The 19,175-nt window shown below is 45.1% G+C and overlaps 1 protein-coding gene across 2 annotated transcripts in view; it reads right to left on the bottom strand.

Annotated features, from left to right (window-relative positions):
- The window catches only part of NEURL1 (neuralized E3 ubiquitin protein ligase 1), a 151,917-nt gene extending 149,388 nt beyond the window's left edge, over positions 1–2,529 (bottom strand). The window contains exon 1 of one of the 2 annotated variants that reach the window (XM_017804212.1): positions 2,445–2,529. In XM_017804212.1, the coding sequence (XP_017659701.1) occupies positions 2,445–2,529 (85 nt within the window). The remainder of the gene's footprint in view (positions 1–2,444) is intronic. The other variant, XM_017804214.1, reaches the window with a different exon arrangement.
- Between the last annotated feature and the right edge of the window lie 16,646 nt (positions 2,530–19,175).

A 19,175-nucleotide genomic window follows, 5' to 3' on the forward strand; every position in this document is an offset into this window, starting at 1 on the left:
AGATTTCTGTGTTATGCCTTTAACCACCAAAAGTATCACATGGTCTTCAGAAGATTTATGTAACTAAAGGTGACCATTTTTAGCGGGATTCACAGAAAGTCATAAAAATTTCCCTCACATGGGCAACAACTCTACCATGTACAGAGGTCTTACTGCTTACATAGCAAAGATGAACTTGTAAGGTTCAGGGACTCAGTTCAAAGTCCCCAGACCACCCTGGGAAACAACACAATCATAGCTCTTTTTTTAGCAAGAATGAGCCCAAATCACTCCTTGGCACCAAGTTAGGTAAGAGATCTTCACAGAAGAAAGTACTAGATGGTGGCCAACTTATCAAAGTTCAGTATCTCTAACACTGAGCCTGACACTGAAGGAAGAACAACTGGGGACCTTCAACCATAATACACTTTACAAAATGTTAAATGGCAGATATATAACAAAACTGTGTGACGTTCATACTTTCGCTGCTATGCCTCGAGTCCATTTTACAGAAACCTGTCAAATGCAATCAGATTTGTTTATTCCACATTTAAATGTAGGACCTGAGGCAGTCTGGTTTCAAAAAAAGACAGAAAAGGCACATATTGTCCCTGGCAGTTGCTTGTTTTTTACAACAAAGGCAATTCCTTGTTCAGTCTTTATTCCAAATAAAAATTATTTCAATGCTCTGCTGCATTACAGTCTTGAAAACATTTCTGCTTGCTGCTTCAGCACAGGTAGAAATTTAGTTAAAATGGAAATTAAAGGAAGAAATGAAGAAACAGAGTGTCATTAACACACAATTCCCACCCTCCCCTCCCCACATCAGGTGATTCATACAGAGCATCTTCAAATCTCACATAAGCCACTGATAATGGATTAAGTAGCAGTGTCCCTTCTGGCTCCAGTTTATAAATTCTTATCTGCTTAAGGTTGCTCCATAAAGACTTCCAGCTGACAGCATGATTCTTAAAGAGACAAATCCTTCCTGGCAGTTTACAATTGCATACCAACTATTACAGCATTGCATGTGCCTTCATGTTTACATTGATAGAGGATGATGGTTCACTGGTTAGAGTTCAGTATCCCCCTCCTTGCAAGTGTAATTTTAAGCAGAGCCATTGCCTGGGCTGAGTTTCTGACTGGCTTTGCCCATGACAGAGCAGTGAGCATTCCTCATGTCTCCGTGTATGGCCATTAAAACAGCCATGATATAATCACCCTCAGTTCGCACAACTGTTCCAAATCATGGAACATCATCCTACAGACGAAGGGAGCAGAGAGTTGTAACAGAAGAAAAATGCAAGTATCAGAAAATCCTTCAGTATAACAACCAGTTCCCCAGCTCATCATTAACCATTTCCACTCCCCTAGACTATGCCAAAGAACTATCCAAAAGCTCAGTAACAATGAGGGTGAACAGCACCATCCACATTTTCCACGCTGATGGCTGCAAATTCTGCAACACATAAGGGAAGCTGCAACAAGTTATGATCTGAAATGGCTGTGGGAGCAGCACCTTCCCTCATTCCCTGCTTACAGAGAGATATCTGACATCTGCTATTCCCCATCATCCAGTGCCTTTGGCTGTGAAAATGAGCTTAGTGAAGGGTACCCAGGCAGTGTTGAACACACATGATGTGTCCTGCTGCCCAAGGAAATCCCTTTCAGGAACGATGGGTTACTTTCTGCTACCACCCTCCCAGCTTATGGCAAAAGGGGGTTAAAAAGGGCAGGGATAGAATAAACCTTGGGCAGCCTCTCCTATTCACATTACAGAAGTCACCCCCATCCCATTTGGTCCCAAAAGGTCCCTAGGATTTCAGAAAACGGATTTCATCCTTGTGAGGAACAGAACAGCCACATATGGTGGACAAGGAGCCCCAAATACTGCCTGCCCTCCTCCAAACAGGACTGACAGTACCATGCACACACATTCCTGGGGCACCCAGAATAAACACTAAAGCAAAGCCTTCATTCACCAATAAACACTTGGGGATTCTCTGGTGGTCCAACTCCTCTGACTTGTTGTCCCTTGCTTTCCCGGGGCAACGCTGCCTGGAAAGACCTGTGTACCGATCAGCCACCCATGGGGCACTGCCGGGGAAGAAGCGACAGTGCTGGGAGCATGGCAGTGGGCTCACACCGCGAGAGGGCACGGGGTGCAGGCATGGAGCCATCCCACCCCGGGGTGTCCAGGGAGCCCAGCCTGTCTCAAGGTGTTCGGAATGCCTGTCCATGGTGGGGTACTCAAGGTACTATAAGCACCCCTGGGGTACTCAGGATCTGTGTCCTGCCTGGGTGCCCATCCCAGCTCGGGGTGTCCGGAGCACCCATCCCCCTCCGGGCTACACGGGTGCCTCAGATGCCCGGGGATACCGCGGGTGCTCGTCTTGACGGGGACGCTCAGGGTGCCGGGGATGCCGGAGGTGCCCGCGGTGCCGGGGGCGCTGACCGAGCCGTACCTTTGAGGCGGTGGTGGCGGGCGCGGTGCAGGCGGCCCTGGCCGCCGCGGGGCAGCGCGGGGATGCTGGAGAAGCGGCTCCCCATGGCGGCATCCGAGTCGGGCCGGGCCGGGCGGCACCGCGCGGGGTCTGTCCCGGGAGCTGCGGCGGCGAGGGCGGAGGGCAGCGCTCGCTCCGAGGGCTCCGAGGGCTCCGAGAGCGGCGGTCCCGCCCGCCGGGCCCCCCGCCCCGCGCCGCCGCCGCCCTGCGCTCGGTCCGCGGCCGCTCGGTGCGGCGGGGCGGGGCGGTGGCTCCGCGGCCCCCCCGCCGCGCCCCGTCGCCATGGAGACAGATGTGCCGCCCCCGCGCCGCCGCGCGCCGCCCAGATGTGCCACCGCTGGCGCGACAGGTGGGGGCACGCGGAGACTCTCCCGACCCCTCCCCGCACCACCTCGGTCCGGATGCCATGGACGACACACCCCGAGGGGCAGACGCAGGGTCAGGGACATTTTTGCCCTCTATTGCCTCCCTGGGATGATGCTGGGCTGGACCTCCCTCACACCTGCTGGCCCTAAACCGGCTTCCCCAGGGCCAGCCCAGCACCCTCCCAGCAAGGAAATCCGTGGCTAACCCTAGAATTCAAGCCCTTCAAAGAAACTGTATCATGCAAGAGCACCCACTCAACCAGACCTGCTATGCTGGGATGCAACTGTCCTAAAGCAATTAGGATTCGCATGGATGCTAATATGTCAGAGCAGTACTCGGGAAGGCAAAGTGGGTGGGCAAGCAGCTCCTTGACCTGTCCTAGGGCAAGCGTATGAGCAGGCAGATAATCAGAGGGACGAGTAGATCCCTTACTGGTCCTCAGCCTACCCTACTTTACTTATGCCAGTGGCTTAAAGCAGTGAGGAGCTCCAGTCAAGCTCAGGGTAGTGGGGTTGGGAGAAACAGGGTGAAGGAAAACACTTTGCTGGCAGATCTCCTATGAAGGGTCAGGAGCTCATACTGGTGGAGGGTCAGCATGGGGCACTGCCTGCATAGATGGCTTCTGAAAACTGCTGCAACATAAACACATCCCACACAAACTGGGACTGCCCTGTGTGGCTTTAGCCCTCTGTGTGGAGATGAGCCTCTGCACAGCTCCATATTCAAGAACACCCGTGCCGCAGACACAAACTCACTCATACCTGCACAGGGCAGGTCCACATGGCTCACTTTCTTGCCCTAAGAGAGAAGATCCTGTGTTAATACCACACCTGTCCACTACCTGTCCATTATGGAGCCACCCAGGCCAGTGAGTTGCTCCACGAAAGCATCCAGGACCATACAGGGTAGTGAGGTTCCCCTTTTCCTCACCCCAGCAGCACCTTGGCTACAGGGGAGTTTCTGCTGTGATTGGCACAACCCAAGTCCTGAAGGAGTTCCATTGGTACCACAGTAAAATCAATCCACAGCTGATGTTGTCTATTGCATAATTACATTACCTTTTTCTTTTTCTGCAGGTTCTGGAGACATGGTTGCAAGCTTCATCTAGAGTTTCAGTGAATGCTGAAGGCTGAGAGCAGCTGCTGTTCAGCTATGTCAAGGCTGTAAAATGTCTTTTTCCTTCCTTCTGTTGAACAAAAATGTAATGTTCAGCTTACTTCCAAAAGGTGATTTTGTCCATCTATCCATTCACCTTCACCCTCCATTTTCCTTCCTCCTATTAAATGTGAAAAAACCTATCCTGTCAGGGACCACATATGAACATTTTCACCCTGAAAACAACTACTGCTGCAATTTCCCCAATCAGAGAGCCAAGAGACCCCCTGTTCTCTGAAGCCACTCAAGTACCTAACTTTCAGAGGTTATTTCTGAGGTTAAATAATAAGATTTGATGGGAAATACTGAAAATCTCGACCAAAATCTGATGCTGAAATCCAGATGACGATTTCTTTTGGGATGTGTGATGCAGGGGGCCAGGCCGAGGATTCATTACTGTCCTTCCCAGCCTTCAATTGTATTATGGCTGAGATGTGCACTGTGTTTTTGCATCCTTTCTCATTGTCTCAAAAGTAGAAAGGGATGACCACACCAGTCAGAGTGCTGCCATGGTAGTGTGGGGTTCAAGTCCTGCTTGAAAACAAGCCTTCTGTATTCGGTGCTGCCAGTGTATTGGGTCCTGCTTTAGGCCCATGATAAATCCACCAGCTGCCTCCACATGCAGGAAGCTCATGAGCTGAGGTGAGCCAGAGATTGAGACGGAGTCACATCTTTATTTATATCCTTTGTGAACACTGTATTTCCAGGCAGCTCATTACAAAGAACCCACAAAGAAACACAGGACTGGAATGACCCTTAGATGGGCAACTCTTGCTCCTCATCATACAGTATCTTTCATCCTGCTGAAACTAATTGTCTTCAACAAACAAACAAACAAACAAAAAACAAACCTGTTCTTTCTCTATTCCTTTTCTCTAGTCTCTCTCTCTCTGCTTGTCCTTGAATTGCAAGAGGTCTCAAGTAAGGAAACTTCATGTTTAATGTGGCAGAAAGAGGTGTCAGCATAAGGCAAATTTATAATGGAAAGAGGCATGTTTCCATGGTATAAAATGGTAAAAGGAAAAGCTACCAGAATTTTGGACTGGAGGCATAGGGGACATCCATATAATATCACAGGAAACATTTCTGTGCAGTCATCCATTAAATGACAGGCACTCACGCATGCATCATGCACGCTGCTCACTATACCTTGTGTGATAGCTCACCACGTGGTACACCCGCTCCCAGAAGGAATTTTGTTTTCTGCTTCCACCAAATCCTCTCTGAGTTTTAGACACCAGTCACCACTTTAACTTTGGTACCATAGTGTTTTTAACTATATCCCAAAGGCTGATGGATTATGTGCTCAACCAGCTCTCTTTTCACCTTGGAAAACCAAGGTAAAATATAGTTGCATCAGTGAAAGGAGGAAGCCTTATAGATCTGCTTTAGCAACATGTTCAGCTTCCATAGGGATGGGCTTTGCTTTGCCTGAGACAGCAGCCTGCAGTTCACACCGTGGAGAAGAATGCAAAACAGCACCAAGGGTTTGCTACGATCGTATCTTGGTTCACTTTATCAAAGAGTCCTTGAATTTGCTCCTGACACTGGTTGGAGAAGGAGTGAGAAGGAAGGGCTGCTTGCTGTCCTTGCCAACTTATGTCAGCTCTTCCTGAAAAAAAATGTTGAGCAGGGTGAGAAATATGCTCTGTGATCACAGGGACCCTTGATAGACAAAACAGGATCACACTGATTCTGGCTGGAGTTTTGCCTTTTTCCTGTGCTCTAGCAACAGAGAGCACTGAAACAGCTTGCTAAAACTGCAAGGCTTTCACACCATCAAGTCAGGAAATTCCTTCTTCCTTAGTATTAGTGATATCAATTGAATTGGCTAATTAGGGACATGCAGTTTCTTGGTACTGACTCTGTCAGGTAGTGGGGGTCTGGTACAGAGCTTGTGGTGTGACAGAGCAGGATGAGTTTGCACTAAAACTCCTCTCCACCTTCTGAATTTGTGCATGGGCACCTGCCTACCAATTTGTACTTTATGTTTAGAAGTCAGCGGAGAAAATGCAGCCTCTCCATGAACTTCATCTGAAGTTATTATCAGCTCCAGGAAAAATTCTAACATCAGAATTATCATTATGAGCAAACACAAGGAGAAAGGCACTGAACAGTCACATCTGCTCATGGAACAACATCCACTGCCTTAAGTCAAGAAACCACCCATCAATTCTCTACCCAAAAGCTGGGTGAAAGGATAAGCTCCAGCTGTTCAGCTCAGGCATATGTGGAAGAGGAGAGAGATGGGATGTGGAGGAGGATTTCTGAGACAGCTGGAGGGGAGGGTCTATGTGCAAAAAGAGCTTGCTGGGTGATGGCTGGGCAGACTGCAAAGTTTGGTACACAGAGATGCTTTCAGACTGCCAAGAGAGCAAGACCATATGAGTGCATTTGCATCTAAGGACCTGGGTATTTTGCAAAGATCACGAACTCTGAAGTACTGTGCAGCAATAAAGCAAACGTAGTTAAAAATTGCTCTTGCGAAGGCTGTGTTTGTGCTTTCTAGGTACATCATCCCTCAAGGGGGCACACAAGAAATCAGGTAACTGCAAACACGATATAATTATGAAGAACATGAAGCATGAGCTACCATTGCCTGAGATGTGGGCAAACACGTCAGAATTTACATCCTGAGAGGATGCTCAGAGTAGGAGGTGTGATCCAGGGAATAAGTGTCACAGGATAAAACACAAGGCAGTAAGTGGACACTAGCCAGGTCCTTTTGGCTTTGGCACTGATGGGGTCTGGACCGCTCACTGATACACATATGAATGAGTATGCTAAGAAATTGGACTTATGATGGCCTGACCTATTAGACACCTTATGAACATCAATCTCGATAATCCAAAGTAGTGAATGCTTTCCTCATTCTTCCTGTTTTCCTCTATCTCCAGATGGAGACACTGAGGAAACAAGCTGATTTGGTATATGTGGCACTTAAAGCAGCAAAGGGACTGAGGATGGGAATATGCCATATGTCCCTTCCAGAGCAAGATTTGATCCACTGGGCCCTGCTGATTTCTCATACCCATTAACCTAATTCTTTGCCTTATATATTGAAGAAGGATCTCAAGTTGCTTGCTTTGCTGTAATTAAATACCTGGCATCAGAACTTCAACAGATGTGGAAGAAAAAGACACACCTATCTATGAAATGAACAGATCTGCATGCTGCAGGGAGAAAAGATCATCTGGGAGATATTCACTGCACCTAATTGTTGGGCTAATCTCCTAATTTATGTATTTTTAATTGCCAAAATGACAATGGCATTCTTGATGTGGCATGCATCACCCAAAAATGAAATGCCCTGCAGCCACTCAGAAGGGTTTGCTTCCATTGCTGTCACCTCTGCAACCAAGGTAGAGTTGGATATAAGACTGAGATGGGACAGAAGCAAATTCAGCATTATGAATTAAAATAGGACAGGATGACAAGGGTCCGTTTTCAGTCATAGGTGAACACCTTCTTTCCTGTGGGTTTCTGTATCTAACAGGCCAACAGATTTCACAGCAGCAACCAACAGATTCTGCAAAGATACTTCTAGAAATATTAGGTTAAAGTGAAGAAAGGAGAAAAGATCTGTAGATTTAAAGCATCATGAACATTTATAAAATGCTTAGTCTTAGACAGTAGTCAACAAGTCATCGTGACAGGTGACCATCCAATTTGGTGTTCCTTCCCTGAGAAAACTAAATGCTAGGTCACCTATTTTGTAAAAAATGTAAATACTTGTTTTATATGAGTGGGACAGGAAAAAGGTGTCCATCTGTCATGACACACTGATTTTAAAGTGTGCAGACTGGGAAAAAATGTTTTGTACAGCTGTCTTGATGTTTCAGATTTATCCTGTTTATTTTCTGACCTTTATGTTTGTACTGCTCCCATTCATCAGCAATGGATTTGCATGAGAGCAGAAGCTGCTGCCTGACCTTAAAGGCAAAACCACAGCAGTACTTACATGACACTTGAGTGCCACGTATGTACACAGATACCCATCCTGGAGTCTGCTGGAAAAATGATTCTCCTGGATTGATGCTTGTGCGACCCGACAGGTTCCTCTTGCTTGTTACTTCTGTGCAATAGCAGAGATCTCATACACAAGAGAACTCAATGCAACAACAATTGACCTCACAGTTAAAAATGTGTGCAGTGTCCTGCTATAAGTTTGCTAACTCGAACTTCCACGCTTTGCATCATGTAGTGTCTTCCCCTGAGAGATTAAGGTTTTCCAGAACCAGATCCAGCTGTAAACATGCCATTATATTGACTTTCCGTTTCTTTCAGTTGGTTGCTACATTCTCTCTGAAACTGCTTGTGTGAAATACATCCACTAACTGTATTACATGAAAGAGCAAGAAAAGGAGGAAAAGTAAGAGAATCGCTTCCTTTGAACAAGCAATTCCTTTGGGAAGTTCCATTTTAATGAACAATGTCAATCTGTTTATGCAACAGAGGTCACAGTGAGGGTCCGACCCCTGTGCTGACAAGCAGAAGCTTGAGAGCTCTTACTTTTTTTTTAGCAATTTCCAAAGTGCTACTTATGTATTTGTTATGAACTGTGCTCAAAGTCAATCATCTGAAGACAAAAAAAAAACCAAGAGAGAATAAAGAGGCTGGTTAGAAAATAAGAATTTTTTCCACATATACTGGTCACATTGGTTGAGCTCTGACATACAAATATCAGTTAAACTCTTGCAATACCTCGGTGAGGAGAGTTTAAGTCCATTTTAATTCAAGTGTATTGTGCTACTCACACTGGGGAACTCAGTGGGGCCTGTTGAACCCCAAGTGTAGATTAGAGCAACCCCAAAGCTGCTTCCTTCCATAGTAGAAAGCTTCAAGAAGCACATTTGTGCCCTATCCCAGTAGCCCAAATCTCACCACTAAGCTGGGGCTTGCATGAAAGGCCAGTAATGAGCAGAAGATATTTCCAGGGGAATCAGCTCCTCCCTGTTTAAAGGGTCCTTTGATCTACAAGAGAAATCTAACAGGAATTTAGCACAGCTAATAGTCAAGCCTTTGATCTTCCCTTTGGAGTTTCACCGGCTGTTAGACAGCCTGAACCCCTACTTCCAGCAATATGAGCCAGACATTTCTCCCTTGCACATTACAGTGAATTTGCCACCTCCATAGATTCACCAGTGTTGCCAGGTCTTTTGTTCCCATTCACTTTTCTTTTGGGTCATTTCTCCCTTGAAACCTTTTCTTAGACAATGGACCTTTCCTTCAAGGTGGTGGATATTGCTACTGAGGTGGCAGGCAGCGTGCTGTGGCAGAACATAGAGTCTGAGGCATATTTGCCTTCTAAAGAATATCCTGCATTCTTTCCAGATCTAAATGGGTTTAAGTTTAAGGAGGCTTTGATGACAGATGCCAGTGCCAACCTCATATTCTATTTCTGCATCTAAATATTTGCTCTTAATTAAATTTACTGCTGAAATTAACACTGGAGGTGCCCAGATTTCTAATTGGGTCACTGCAAGCCAACTTTACATCAAGCTGAGAAGTCAGCATGCTTGAGAAATATTGGGAAAAAAACCTAAATATTTACTAAATGTAATGAGTTAGAGAAAGGTGAAATGTGTTAAGTATGTTAGTCTGTACCTCTAAATGTGTTTGACATTCTCAGTAGCTAAAATGGTGGTTTAGATTATCAAAAGGAAGGCATCCAACAGCTTTGGTATACTGGTCAGTAGTCAACTGTCAAGTACTGTCTTGACCCTATATGATGTTTTACCTAGATGGAGTTATTTTACGGTAGTATTTCCCAACCATATTGCACATGAGGACTGAGAATGTTTAAACAGCATTTTGGTCCAGCTCCTCTTCCCCCTCAACACATTCCTCCCTGGAAGGGCTACTGACAGCCCCTGACCCTACTGCTGGCATGGTGATGGACTGACCTAATCCTATTCCTATCCAGATCCCTCAACCTTTCCCCTTCTGGTTCCAGGATAGCAGTGCCTCTCCACAGCTTCCAAGGTTTATAAACTCCAAATAAACTTAAAGCAAAAAGCAAAGTCTGGTTTTTGATTTCCCAGCCTTCCACAGTCTGCAGAGCCCACACACAGCCAACAGCCAACATCACCATGCAGAACGAAAAAAGTGGTACCAAACAGCCAGACAAACAAGAGAGTCTTCCCACATCAGACTCAACCTTAGACTGGTCACATAAACAGGATGTGTTCAGTACTTGTCCTCCTGACAAGCTCCCACCCAAGTTGATCAGTCTCTGTGTAGTCCCTGGAGATGAACACCACCTTCGGGGGTCCCCAGATAGGCTGAGGCTGCTCATTAATTCCCTCCTGGTCCACACAGGGAATCCCAAGCAGATTGCATTGAAGTTGGCTGAACCTCAAAAGGATGACCTGGAAACTGCAGCAATGACCTTCTCTACCCAGTCTACATAGTCCTGCTGGTGGCGCTGGACGTGCAGCCTGCTGGTAGCATCTGAAGTCAGCATTTCTCTTCTTTGCTCCTTGATGTAAGTGGTGGGAGCCAGCAGAAACTCAGAAATGTCAAGTTTGGTATCATAAAGCCCTGTTGACTCTCAAAGATAATTTGTAGTGCATCAAGATGGGGAGCACTTCCCACCAGGAGAATATTCACAGACTGCTGAATTCAGCAAAAAGATGCAATTATTTCTTTTTCCGAGGGTGCAATCTGGTCCCAGCGGTGAGAATTAACCCCACAGACAAATATTAGCCTTAATTTTGGTTTAACAGCCGGGATCAGCTACCATAAGTTTCAAAATTGTTCTCTTGAAATGCACAACTGAACCAGGGAGGAACAGGGGAGAGCACAAGTCCCCGACAGTGCTTATTTAAATAATCTTGCTGACAGATCTGTTTTTTTCTCAAAATTTCCAGTCTGCACAACAGATCACAATATGAAATCAGGTACTGTCACTGGGCTCTGGTAAATGGGAACATAAGGACTAAAAACTCCCTTTCCATATGAATAAATACTCCAAACTGCACCACTCTCATTGATCATACTGTCACCAAAATCCTGCAGGCAGCATTATAGCCTAATACTGAGCAGCACCCATCATTACTCACTTCACAAGCAGATATAGATTTTCAGCTTTCATTTACTGATGAACATGTTCCTAGATTCTAAAGGAGATTTGGCATCTCTGCCTAGGAATTACTGACAATATTTTCAGTGTCTCTGAGACATTTAGGGAACCAACTTCCCTTTAATTTTAAGACTGCAAGCAAAGGAGAAGCTAGTACATTAATAGGGTAATTTTTGCAGTGTTTTAATGACTGACTGTTGAAAACTTACAACTCCCTTCCAGTCTGAATTTGCTGAGTTGCAAGTCCATGTCAGTGGAGCTTGTTAGATGTTTTTCTGTTTGAAACGAAAGGCAAAGTAAATACTTATGAATTGTAGTTCCATCATTCATCCTTCTTCTGCACAAATGGAACATGGCCCTAGTTACAGCCTTACTAGTAGTTAAGGCCAATTGCCAAGGCTTTTGCTATTATATAATTCTTACAGTCCTTTTCTTCACCATCTCTATCTTTGCAGTAGTCAAAAACATTTAAGATGGAATCTACACTCATTTTAGGAAGGAATTGGATAGCAAGAGCTGGGTTTACAATGCTTCTGTCTACTCCCAGAGTGCACTTCTAGCTAAAAGAGGACACAGACAATAAAACAATGATTATGCCAGATTCAGAGATTGAGAATTTGATAATCTGACATAACCCAAAATACAATCCCTGCCTTACACTTATATGGCTTCACTGTTCTGCTCCACTGCACAGCGTGGAAAGCCGTGGCTGTAAGCCAGCAAACACCCAAGCAAAGTCAGATCTGGGTGCTGCTTGTAACCAAGGGCAGCTAAGCCAGTTTGTGGTTGTTCTGTGGCCACTGTGTACTGGCTTGGTTCCCCCCAAAATCATCTTCAATCACGCAGAGATGATTTACTCCTAAGGAGAAAGAGTGATTCTTGACAATGAATCCGGAGAGGCCAGATGAAGAGAGCTGGGAAAGTGGAGGTGAATACCAGAAACTGAAGGTGCTGCTTCATGGCTGGGAAATTGGCTGCAAGAAACCTGCTCAGCCATTAACTGCTGAGGACTCTGGTTGAGACCAAGCCAGGGAGGGATCAGTTCTCTTGAAGCTCCTCACTCACCTATGTTTTCTGTAATGCCCCTCAGAGTCACTACAGCATGTTATTTTGCAGAGATGAACTGCCATCTACTAAACAAAAGTGAAAATGTAATGAGGTTTAAAGACAAGAAATAGCTCCAAGGGATATGCTCCACTTACAGAGAAGGCAGGGGAAGAGGCGAGGTGGTGGGGGAGGGGATCTGCCCATGAGAAGTCTTGATGAAGGGACAGGGATTAGTTTACAACAGCACATTTAGGGCTGTGTGTAGTACCAAAGTCAAGACACCAAATTTCCCAGGAGATTTAACACAGGACAGTTCAGAGGCATTCAGAGCTCTCAGAAAAGGCCCATACCCAGAGCCCCCTTACTGCAGATAAACTTAAAGGAGCAGAGGGGTGGCTATCAGGGTGCCACAGGATCCTATCATCCCACACATTGTGATTCTAGCTATTTTCTTCAGAAAGGCGGGAGTGATTAGGCAGAGACAGGATTTTACCAAAGGCAGCGTGAGAAGATGATTATCCTCTGCAGAACACAAGGCACTGCAGGTAATTACTTACTGCCTGTGGGACCACAAGGATTTAGCTAGGGACAGAGAGTATGGAAAATTGCAACGTACTTTAAATGACCATTTCTGCTGAATTCATGATTGTTAGTATTAAGTAAAGTTATAAATTGCAGTCCATAATCTTGTCTTTCAAAGGTATTTTGTGATCTGAGAGGACTGAGAGGGCAGAGTCTGTTTTGTCATGAACCATCTGTCTCTGATGATGGCATGTTTTTGTCCTTAACTGTTTACAAGAGTTTGGCAGAGGGTGGATGGTGATGATGGTGGTGCAGCTGGAATGGTTGGTTGGTTTTACCACACAGTTTCTATAAGATTACCTGCTGCTTTGGATGAAGCTTTTTGCTCTCTTGAAATTGCCTCTTCTAAAATGCATGAATTACTCCTCATGATTATGTACCTGGTGACAGCAAGTACAAACATGACAGCTCAGCAATGCAGCAATAAACCTGCAGACACCTCTTCTTCCAATCTTCCCTCTGATTAGGTGTTAGAGCTCAAGCTCTGAAGTTTTTAGGCTAAGAGATAAGCTCCAAAGTCAGAATGTGGGAGGGAGAAGAAAGAAGACTTGAGCAGAGGAAACTCTACCTTTGAGTCTGAACATCCTGAAATTTCTAGGATTTGTTCATTTCCCATTTATAATGGCCAAGCATAGATGAAATCTGCCACAGGGATCATCCACAAGTCACTTGTCATCACAGAGAATGTCTGCTGCTGGTGAAAGGAAGAGACCCCCCCTGAGAAGGTTAAGGCAGGCTGGTATTTTCCTGTGAGACAGTCAGAATTGCCAGTCAGATAACTTCATTTACGTTCACAGCATTCTGGAGACACCCAACACCATATAAATATAAATATACACAGAGAAGAAGATTAATGATGTGAGAAGGTGGGTTATAAACACAGATAAAGTCAAGAGCAGATGACAAGCCAATCTTGTGAAACAGGACTTAATTTTGCTGGAAGATGAATTGCAGCTACTGTGAAGCATCAAGTTTTAAATGCTTCAAAGATGTGTATTTTAGGTCAGTTGGCCCTGGCATCAGCAAGAAACTGAAATAGTATTTTTATATCAGAGCATGGATTTTACTTAGGATTGGAGGTCACCTATTACTCTGCAGAGAAACTGATGACCAGACAGTAGTGTGTGTGTGTGTGTGTACATATACATGGGTAACAGGCTCTCACAACTTCCATAAAATTTAACATGCTTGGAAAAGCTCCTTTCTAGCAGGTAAGGAGAAGAGCTAGGAGAGAAAATGTTAATATTTGCCTAGATTATTAAAATCTCCTCTTCACGGTTTCTAAAGAATCCTGTTATCACTGCTCTTGAGCTAACTGCCTAAAAAGACAGCCGTTCTGCAGCTGAGGCACTCTGCACCACAGCAGTCTGTAAAACAAGATAGATTTTTATCTGGAAGAAAAGGCTTTTGGAAAAGCAGCAGCAGCCAGGGGTAGAGAGATGTCAGAGCCACTCAGCCCTTCCCGTGTGGGCTCCATCCCGGGTGACAGCGGCCGCGGCAGCTGCAGCTGCCGCCCATGCAGGGCTGTGTCTGCTCGGATGAGGAGCGGCTGAGGCTTCATCTCTGTGACTGCAATGCTGGGAGCCAGGATGGTTGGCAAAGGGGGCTGTCAAACGATGTGACTGCAGGCTTCTGATGAGAAAGAGATGCTGTTTGGGGGGGGATTTTGCAGAGAAATGCCACAATGAGCTGGGTTTTCTTTGACTCACTCTGGGGCAAACTTGCCTCAGATTAGCACTGATACCTGAAAGAAACCTGAGATAAACCCAAATCCAAACCCTGACCAGTTTTAATACTGATATATGTGGTGGTTTACACCTCTGCAAAGCAGACCTCATGCCTTTCTGCATGCACATCTTTCTGTCAGAGGGAGGGGTTTTTAACCATCACTGTACGTGAGAATAAATAACTACATAAGGCACTCAAAGAGTAAATCTCCCACTTCACAGCACCAATGAATTAATCACAAGATTAATTTTAACCCCTGTAGAGAGAGATTATGTTTTCTCATAACAAGAAAACATCTGTAGTATTTTGGTTATGATGATTTCATGCATACCTGACTTTTCTTGGGAAACTCTGCTTCATGGATTCCATTCTGATTTTTGTGTTCTTTTTGACCTTTGCAAATCTTTCTCAAGGTCCACAAAAAAATCTCCACAGTAACTAGTTTTATTTGATGCCTATCTCTGTATTTCCAGCTATACCTGGAAGTAGATCTCAAGGAAGTTCAGACTGGACATTAGGAAAAGGTTCTTTACTGAGGGGGTTGTCAGTCACTGGAACTGACACCTTAGAGAAGTGGTCATGGCACCAAGCCTGCCAGAGTTCAAGGAGCATCAAGATAATGCTCTTAGACACATGGTTTAGTTTTAGGTAGTCCTGTGAGGAGCAGGGACCTCCACTCCACAACTCTTATGAGTCCCTTCTATGATTCTATGGTTTTCAGCAGACAGGAGCAGACCCTGACCACCACCCATCTCTGCCAGTGGGATTAGTTCACTCTCAGTTACCTCTGCAGTTTATTTGCAGCATATAAGAAAGACTCAACATTGCTCTACCACATTTTCAGCCCAGAAAATGCCTGATGTCTACTAAAAGTTCATAAAGATTTGTAGTAGAGATATATGAGATGAGCCCAAGCATTCCAAGTGACACCTATGCATGTGCTCCAACCTCCAGCATCACATCGATGCAGTGGGAGTTCTGACAACTGAGTACACCACGGCAGTGCTGATCCTCCTGGCACCGCTTCCAGGGATGCTCAGCAGTCCCAAAAAATCTCCCTCTTGCCTCTGAGTACGATGGGACGGACAGGCGGACAGGCGGACTGACGGAAGGCAGCGAGCGCATTGAAGGCAGCGCCCGGAGGAGCCGCAGCACCGCTCGGTGGTGACGGGTCCCTCTGCAAGTTAAGCATAAGGACACCAGCTCGCTCTTCTTAAACGCGCTGCTTAGCACCGCTGCATCAGTTTGTGTGGCACCAAGAAAAGCTGTTTTCACACCGTTGCGAGGCTTTTGCTCTGCTTCCTTCCCCCCGTTCTAGTTCCTCCAGGTGGAAAGTCCTCGCTACCCCAGTTTTAAAGCCCCTGCACTGGACTATACAGCAGTAATACTGGGATGCTGCTTCTTCATAACCCTATGCCTGACTGGAAGATGCAATCAGCTGTGCTTAATACCTCGAGTGAAAAAAAAAATTACTGGGGGAAAAAAAGGAAATTTCCCAATAAATTTCCCTTACTATCTTTACAACTTTTTTGCATTCTCGACATGTAAGTTAGAGAAACATAGGATCACTCCTCACAAAAGATCTGTGACATTAATCAATTTGTAATCAGTTTGTCTCTGGGGAACACATACATCATTGTTTGTGCATCCCAGTACCAAATTCAACCATGATCACAGTCAGTGCAGGTAGATTCATGTTATAACAATGTATCTGTAGCTATAGGAGTGTTCTAAGAAGTCTATGCTGTGGATTACATCTTGAAAATTCAAGAGTCCTTATCCAGTACCCCAAATGGTTGCTGCCTGAATTGCTGGCAAGAGTTAACAGAAAGTTGACTTCATATATGACATATGTCCTTGACTGTCAACATGGAAAAAGCTTGTAATGAGATATGAAGACATAATCAGCAGGTTATTTTATAAAGCCATATTCTCTATGGTTGTATTAAACCAGGTTTTTATTATGCTATAGTCATTTCAACGAAACAGCCAGGAGAAGAGTGACAGCAAACTAACCTGTGCTTGGGATTTGAGCCCTGGCAGCCAGCATCTGCAAGTCAAGTGCTAGTGCACCTACTAACCAGAAGCATCTCTGCACAGCGACAAAAAATAGGTAGTGGAATCAGTTTTTTGATGTGACTTACCTGAGGGGGTTTGGTGAACTAACACCACAGCACAGACAAACATTTTGAGTTAAAAGCCGTGAATCCAGTTATTGAAGGATATGGTCTGCTTCCTCGAGTACTCACACTGGACAAGGACTGTGTTAGTCCCAAATCCCAATGACTGCAGAGACCCAGGGTCACGGCAATGAGCTGTGTTTCATCATTTAACTTCCATTTCCTTTTAAACACCTAAACAGTCTCTGTGACATCTCTGCAAACTGAAGACAAACTGATCTCTCAAGAAAAGTTTATCTGTGGTTTTCGGCCTTTAAACTGAACTCACCAGGGGTGTAACTTCATTTTAAGAGTCTGAGGAAAACAAAACAAACCCAAAACAAACAAAAAAACCCCACTAAAATAAAACAAACAAATGAAGAACACAAGAAAAGCTGGGTAAATTTCAGCAATCTTAAATCTGCTTTTGGTGCCTGCACTTCTGTTGGTAGATATGTGAGCATTAGCAAATCAAAAAAAGCTGAAAAATCACTGAGCTGGGATACTAAGGGATCAGGATTTCTTAATTCACTCTCAAGGTGAGAAGAGACTCCATCTCAAATGATGTCACTGTAGCATCAGCTTCAAGCCAAGCAGATAAATGGCCTTGCAAAAAGCTATCTCAGTCAGAAATGGTGTGAATTATGTCAAGGTTGGGCTAATGCAGAGATCAGAAAATGGGGTTTCTACATAAGCCAGAAAGCAAAGTGCTAATGGCCAGGAGAGCAATATATAACGAGTTCTTAAGAAGAACAACAATAAGTAAGCCATATATTTTCTCACCGGCAGTCAGCTGCATGTTGATGCTTTAATGAAGTTACAAGGCAGAACACAGGAGTATCTAACCTCCAGAGAACATCATTAGTGGAGACAAACTACATTTCACAATGCTGCCATTATTTTTGCTAGCATCTCATTAATCATTTAATGGTCATTACTCATTATTTGCTTAGCCTGGGCAGAGTACACAGCTGTGGAAAAGTACTCATATTCACAGAATCATGGATTCAGGTGGTCCCTGCCCCCCAGAGCCAAGAGAGCTGTAATTTTTCTCTGCTGCCAGTGACCATCAGGAGTTTGCATAGGAGGAAATACTGCATACAGTATATTTCCTTCTTCACAAGCAGTTGAAATGGAAGTTAATTTCTGCTGTGATCACTGAAGATGCTGAAAGATTTCCAGGCAGTGAGGGATAAATTCCTCTGTCAGGTTTGGAGATGAAGGCAGTGATATTGCACCACTGCCCTCACATACCAATGGAGGACTGAAATTGTCTGAAAAAGGTCATAGAAAATAAAGCTCAGTTTCAACCTGGTAGTCAAATACAGGCAAGCTCTCAAGGTGTCTACCCATGTGCCCAGGGATTAGAAACAGGTTCACCTGAATGACAGAGGAACAAGACACTTGTCTGCAGGCACTGCTGCTGGTAAAGGCCATTTACAGTGTTAATGGCCTTCACTCAAACACAGGTTACATATTTCCTCTAAACCTTGAAAAAGCATTAACCCTTGTCCTCTCAATAAACACAGCCAGGTGGAAGGAGTTTTCCAGTTTACCAGCTGAGAGATGCCAAAACCAGAGACTGGAACACAGTCCTCCCATGGTGACCTGGGAAAGTGTAGGTGCTCTCACACCACAGGGATGTGGCATTTCACCAGTAACTTACACATCCTCCCAGCACCTGGGGGGAGGGTCCGTGCAGATCCACACTTAACCCCATAAAGGGAAACTGAGGCAAGGAATACACATTGCTCAGTACCTGCTCTTTGTGGCCATGCAGTGTTAGCTTTAACCAAACACCATGTGGAGATGGCATCTCTGTGTGGCATTTAATGACCCAAGACATTAGAAAGGAAGAGACATTCAGAACTAAACCAATTTCATAGCCATCTGCTACAGTGAATGTGCTGGGCTAGTTCTGCATCCCGGTTTATCCCAGGGTAACTCCACAGCCAGCAGCAGAGGCACAAAAAGGAGCAGAGTGGTAACTCAGTCTCCTGTGGTGCTGGGGGGGGACCCTAATTGCAGCATGCACTTGGAACAGGACCGTGTCTCTAGGTGGGTGTCAGAGTTGCTGTGCCTTTGCAGATAAATTGCACAACCTCCCATTTTTAACAGGTGAGAAGTAACTTTTTTTCCTTTGTGCCCTTATATCATCTAAGGAGCAGTTGACCAATCCATTTAACAGTTTTCTAAAGATATTTTTCCTGTGGCAGACATTTGGGACAGTAAAAACATCATTCCAGATAATTAAATAATTTGTCAAAGTTATAAACAAATGCAAATGAGTCCTAGTGAGGTAACTCATGACTTTCCATGCCACAGGCCAGGAGCGCTCCTGTGGAAGCCCTATGGGTCCTTCCTCACTGCCAGGAAAAGTGCTCTTGGCAATGGCCTGTTTCCAGCAGAGCAAGCCTTGGGACAGGTGAAATGTCTGCTCCTGCACACCGGCTTTCCTGTGGGAAAGACAGTCCAGTCCCAGCACAGAAAAAGAAGACCAAACTGTGACAAAGCAACTCACATCCCCAGCAGCTCCCTCATTGCTGGGGTTTGGGGGAGGCCAGGAACCAA

Source organism: Lepidothrix coronata, unplaced genomic scaffold, assembly GCF_001604755.1.
Source record: "Lepidothrix coronata isolate B3197 unplaced genomic scaffold, Lepidothrix_coronata-1.0 Scaffold8, whole genome shotgun sequence".
Taxonomy (NCBI): Eukaryota; Metazoa; Chordata; class Aves; order Passeriformes; family Pipridae; genus Lepidothrix; species Lepidothrix coronata.